Consider the following 6,620-nt stretch of genomic DNA (forward strand, 5'->3'; position numbering starts at 1 on the left):
CTATGTGCGATTTATTTAACTCACGAATTTTAAATCTAATTAGAACACTTTTTGCTTAATTCAGTCACTACTTGACTTATTAGTGTAAGTTGGTTTACCCCTATTGTACTGTATCGGATAATTAATGTATTCGCATGTTTTGGCTTTGAACTTCGATTTCCAACGTCATTGAACATCAGCTGCGCTTTGTAGATGAAGTCAAGTCAAGTGTTTTGTGTTCTTAAAGTGAATTTAGTTTCGTTCAAGATAAACTTAATGAACAAAATAAGGAAAAAGGAAACTAATTAGAAAAGTTTTTATTTCTTAAATGCCGACACCTTAATTGTTCTACAGCCGAATATACGTTTATGCGTAGTTTGTGTGTAAGATCATCGTACGGTAAAACGTTGTGATTTAAATATTATGGTAGAGAGCAGCAACTTCAATTAAAACTAAAATTAAAAGATAAATAAAACTTTGCAGTAACGGTAATGCATTAAAAATGCGTCACCATGATACACATATATTTCCCGGCAGAGGTATGCAAATTTTGTCACTCGCTTGGTAGCATTGAGAAAAGCAATCAAGTGAGGCTAATCAGTACTACAGCAGCCTCGTAGACCAAGAGATACCGATCAGATTCGATGAGCTTCCTTCACGTATCTATCCATCCGTTACATTTTTTGTTTTGGGAATAATAAAATAAAGAACGTGTACAGGAAATGGAGAGAGGTAAATGGACGAACTATCTAACAGACAAACGGCCAAATAAATGGACGGATGGGCAATGTGGACAGAGAACACACAGGAATACAGACGCGCGCTACATCCTGTAGAATATAGAGATGTGATTATGAACGGACGGACAAACATCCAGACTTACGGAACAAGTGATATACGAACGAAGACAATGAATGGGAAGAAGTTAGATAAAAGCATAAGTTCGGCTAAAACAAAACTTCTCTATATGCGTATAGAGATGTAAATAAGTTATGACAGATAAATATACGGTTTACAGAAGAGGGTGCCCGAATGGGAAGAGCAAGTTTGAATGTGTGCAGATAGAGTGACTATACATGCTTTACTCACTCCCATATGCGGATTTGGCAAATGTATTGATAGACATCTGGAGTGATCGCAAGGATATGGTGTAGAGAGGCGAGGCATTCAAACGAGCTAAAGGTGGACGGGCAGACGGATAGACAATGACAAATTTTTCATGAACCGCGAATATACCTTATGAAGTCTCGCATGTTTATTCTCGATTTATGCCAAGGAAAACTACAAAATTAGTGGACATTTATGCGGTAGATATAAATGGTGTTGCGTTTATGCTTAGAAGAGATATTTGGCACGAAAATGGCAAGAAAAACGGCGATGGTCGTTGATAGTGGTAGTGATGATGTTGGTGATGATCACAATGAGGATGGATGCCTGATGACGTTGAATGACTGTAAAGCAGAGCAAAATCAAAAAACAAACTTTTGTCACACAACACGCGATGGTTGAAATGACACTTAAGGTGTTTTACGTTTTGCTTTAGCTTGATACGTTAGTCGATTTTTGTATGAATTACAGTCAATTCCGTAAGGATTTCGATTGTGTGTGTGTGTGTGTGTGTGTGTGTGTGTGTATAGGTGTATAGGTGTATTTTAAACATATGCTTCTATTCAGGTAACGTATTGCGAACATGTTTCTCTCGGTTTCTGGGTGAAGGCCTTGTCTTGGCATCGAGACACGCACAGATTATGTAATTAAACTAACATGATTGTAAGTTCGTGTGCGTATGTGTTTTGCATAAGTAAAGTAAAGACTTGCGGATAAGAGCGTATGCATACTTGTCCGTACAGAAAATGTATACAAAGAGTAGCATTTAAATATTTTTATGCTTTGCCGTTTCCACTTATATCTTATTGCCTCTGCATGACCTTGATTTCATTTCATTTTATTTTCTTTCTTTCTTTTCTCTAATGGTTTTAGGTAAATTTTTGAAAACTTAAAGAAAATGTTGAAATCTTTTCAAATTCATGCGTACGAAAATGGTACTTTGGGTTTGCATTTAACTCGAGCCCCTTGGGATCCTTATCCATGGATAAGTAGTATACAGACAGATTCAAGTGCTTATGCGGCTGGTTTGCGGATCGGTGACACAGTCTTGGAATTTAACAACTGTGATATTTTGGGTCTGAAAATCTCAGAAATTGTTTTACTTTTAAAATCGCACTGGCTGCAAGATGCCAGAGTTAAGAGTAACACTAACAGCAATAGTAACGATAACAATAGCGAAACAGACAACAATGATAATTGTCGTCACTACGTCACTATGGTTATATGGCGTAATGAGGCTCAAGCTTCAGTTGTTGACGAAACTCATAATAAAGATTGCAATGCCAAAGATGAAGATGCAGAAAATAATGCCGTAAGTAATGTTGACGACATTAAATTTTTTCTTTCTTTTTTTTTTTTGTTGCTTTCCTTTGTATATCTCTTTCGCTGAATTACAAGTTGCACATAATTGCATGTTTTTATTTAATTTTGTTTTATAAGAGCACGTGATTATGAGGTAGTGGCAGTCGCGATAGCGACAGTAGCGAGTGGCACTAGCAGGTCTAGTAGTGAGTGGTAACAACTATTGTGTTTTTTCCAATCAGTTGTTGTTGTTGTTTTATTTCGTTAACAAGTCATGTTGTTGCGGTAATGTTAACTGTCATCATCATCATGAATTCATTCATTACTAGTTTACATGAATCTACACACACGCACAAAACATATGATTATATTGTTTTGTTAGCTCTCTCTCTCTCTCTCTCTCTCTCTCTCTCTCTCTCTATCTTGTTTTTGTTGTAATCATTTGCATGTTCATTTACTAATAATTATGAATTTTGTTTATTAGAAAATTTGGCGTGTGGCTCGAAAGGAAGTTCAGTCGTTCCTTTTGTAAAGTTCATAAAGTTAAGCACGTTTATCTAACGTTAGATAAACGTGCTTTGTTTCTTTTCTTTTTTCTTTGCGTTCACCATTGCTGATACGACAGTATTTTAAGCTCGTGACCCCATTAGGAAAACAAGTTTTTTATAATTAAATTTTAGTTGACTTCTTTAGCTAGAAAGAGATGACCATAAAAATGTCAACATGTTTGGCTGCATCCAAAAGAAAGCTTCAGAAATCGTATGAAGTAATCTTGACTAGCATCAAATCGTTCTTTCGACGGGTCACCCTTTAGTCATACTGCCCGCCATTGGAACATTGGAACCTATCATTAGTGGTCTTTCTTATCGTACCTGAGATGTCTCCATTTTCAAGACGAATGTTTACAAACACTACTTCTGCTCTCCTCCTATAATCCCTCCTAACAACCATCGGGCCTGCACGTATAGCGGATACCCCCTGGCTGCCTATACGACAAAAAAAATTATTGTGTCAATCTAAGCATGTCTCTTGGTCCGTCGCAGCATTTACCTACTCCCGGTAGGAGAAACTTAGAAACATTGGCAGTTTTTACACGCAGGTTGATATTAGCAATGGGTCAATTTTTTTGAAGTAGTGGACAGCATTACAATCTAACGGGTCTGCTTCTAAAAGCTTATTACTCATAAACTGCAGTCGATACGAAGATAAAAACTTCCACACCTATGTTTTATAGATGATTTTCAATTATTTATCTAACAATGGAAAAAATTTACGGCTTGCACTCAATCTTATGCGGTATTGGAATTTCATTATTTTCCTGTTTATGTAAAGGTTTTGGCAATAAAACGTACGGACACAGTTGAATAACCCGTTGGGACTGTGTTACTAATCTAGCGCCGTTCAAGCTTCACACTGATACTAACTTTCTCTGTCTCTATCTGTCTGTGAAGGGAATTCATTCTGTCTAAAATACTTTGTCCATTTAGAGTTCTTCACGTGGCTTTGCGTAGATTATTGTAATCAAAAGCTAGTAAGCTTTGCCTTTTAAGTCTCACAGCCTTATCTGAACTGATAGCATTTTGTTTAGATTAACAGCAACCTGATGGACATTCAAGCCAGCCTTCGGACGAATAATTGATGAGACGTTTTAGCTTACTTTCACTGAAAGATGGCATTTTGTAAATTTTTGGTTTTGTGTTTCGAATGGAGTGAAATCAATGGTCTCTGTTCCAAGAGTAGACAGGTAGAAGACTGAAGGAGCTAAGTCAGGCGAATAAAACATTTACTGAATCTAGGGATCATAGCGAGATAGCGAGAGCAGATCCATTACCGTGATGTAAAAATTCAAGTGCAGGTAGAAGACGTTTAACGCTTGCATAGAGTTTATTAGTTGTTCAGCTAGGCGGAATAATTTTATATGTAATGCTCTGCACAATGTTAGTTGAAGAAAACTTATAGTCGTAATCTGAACAAAATCACAAACACGCTACAAATCACGTGGCATTTTTATGTTTGATTTTTATGACTTCACAACTCTGTTTTACTCTGTGTAAACCTGACATTGGCGAATTTTAATGTGAGCATAAGTTAGTTATATGAGTGATAAAAAGTAGTAACAACTATTACGAGAAAACTCATTGTTTCCTCTTCCCACCAGTGACCGGCGACAACGTCAGGGCACGAATACGAACTTATGATTACAGTACATATATATATGTACATGTTTTCTAAGCAAGTGTATATTTGATCCGGTTGTTATGCCGAAACGGAAAAGAAAAGCAATAGACACGAAGCGGTTGCTTAGGAATTTTCACCTGAAAAATACCCAACCTATGCAGTGATATAAATTATTCCTCTCTACATTGAAGGTTTCTTGGCTTTCAGAAAATTTACGCAAGTGCATTACATGTCGCAACAAAACAAAAACTTCTATTTACATGTGTGTAGCGTAGTGTATTGATACTTTATTAATATTTCCTCTCTCGGCTGGAGGTGACAAGAAACACATACGTAAATTTATACATTTAGTTATCCTAAAAAAAAATATTTGTTTATAAAGCAATTATCCTTTACGTCACACACGTACGTGCGATATGCTTCTTGCGACGCTCTTGTCTATCTATCGCTTTAAATAATATTTATTCAAACAATTTTTGGTTTCAATTTAGGTCAATTAAATTATTACGAAGTGAAATGCACACACACAAACACATATATATGTACATATATGCGCTTGTCATAATATAAATATAACCAAATGTTCATATATAGTGTTATATGTATGGCGTAAATAGAATCAACATATGTATATTATAGTATATGTATATAAGTGTATATATATATATATATATATATATTTGCATATAATTTTGTACTGTCACATTTATATATTCGTATTTAGGCTAATTCTGTAATAAATTTTTTTTTTATAAATTATTATGATTTTCCCTCCCCCTTTCGTTTGCGCTTCACCTCTTGTATTTTACATACATGCAAACAAGCGAATAAACTTTTGCTTCGTTTTTCTTTCCGATATGTCAAAAATGATATATACTTGCATATGCTTTTTGTGAAAATTTACATTTATAAACATATATATATATATATATATATATATACGTATGTATGTGACATTTTTAAGTATTATGACAGTCCTGTCATATGCGTTTGTTATAAACATAAACAAAAATTACAAATTAATATATCAGACATTGATTGTCAAGCCATCAAAATTGTTTTCCAATCTAAAGTATCAATAATAGTGCAAGAAATCATTTTTATGGCATATGATGTGAGGAGAAATAGCAGTAAGTAAGAAAGAGTTACATTCATATTGAAGCGAATTTCGGATACCCAACAGTTGCCAAAAGTAAATCGATTTGTTTTGCTCCCATATTCCATTGGTTATAACTTTAATGATTAAAAGAGAGGGCAAGTAGTTTGATTTTCTGACAAGTTAATATATCTGGTGAAAAAGCCATCGCCCTAAAAAAGCAAAATGGCTGATAATATCAACCTGTGCTTTGGACATTCTCCCAACATTAAAAAAAAGGAAGAATTCGAAAGTTCGAATATCGAAATTTGAAAAGTCACTTTTCACTTTGAACGCATTCTCGTATACAAATGGACTGAATAGTATTTGCGCAGGCACAAAAAAATTATTAACAGTCTTCTCTTTCGTTTAATCTCACTTGGGTCAATTCTTTTTATTCATTTTCCATTTTTATTCCAAAGTAACAGTTGTTATGATCTTTGTGAGTGTCATTTTAAGTACGCTTCATTGGCAAAGGTAGCTGAACGCAAAACTGCAGAATTTCAGATCTGTGGTCAGATCCCTGGCAAACCCAACTTTCGTTTAAAAATCGCTCGACTAGTCATCCCCTTGCACAATTCACTACCCTGTTACAACTTGAATAATTTTCTTCTTTTGCAAGTTGGGCACCAAGTTCGCCTATCATGTGGTATGATGCAAGCGCTCATTGGCAATTCTTTGCACGAAAAGCATCTAGAGGAGAGTCGCTATAAAAATTTATACTTCCAAAGCAAAGCTCAAGCTAAAATTTCGCAAAATAAGTGAGATATACGTATAAGATCTTCTCAAAAGGATGCAGTGTTTTTTATTAATTTTTTTCAATTAAAAATTTATTTTGAGGTTTCAACATAAAAAAATATAATCTTTATTTTCCGACTGATTCAAAAAAAGTGTATTGGACCCTAGCCGTTTCACTGAT

General features: G+C 35.0%; 1 protein-coding gene across 2 annotated transcripts in view; it reads left to right on the forward strand.

Annotated features, from left to right (window-relative positions):
• The window catches only part of LOC119641939, a 42,743-nt gene that overhangs the window by 2,834 nt on the left and 33,289 nt on the right, over window positions 1–6,620 (forward strand). The window contains exon 2 of one of the 2 annotated variants that reach the window (XM_038040864.1): window positions 1,960–2,398. In XM_038040864.1, coding sequence (XP_037896792.1) covers window positions 1,985–2,398 — 414 coding nt within the window. In that variant the 5' untranslated portion in view covers window positions 1,960–1,984. Of the gene's footprint in view, window positions 1–1,597; window positions 2,399–6,620 lie in introns of those variants that run through there. The other variant, XM_038040863.1, reaches the window with a different exon arrangement.

The sequence above is a fragment of the Glossina fuscipes genome, unplaced genomic scaffold, assembly GCF_014805625.2.
Source record: "Glossina fuscipes isolate IAEA_lab_2018 unplaced genomic scaffold, Yale_Gfus_2 197, whole genome shotgun sequence".
NCBI lineage: Eukaryota > Metazoa > Arthropoda > Insecta > Diptera > Glossinidae > Glossina > Glossina fuscipes.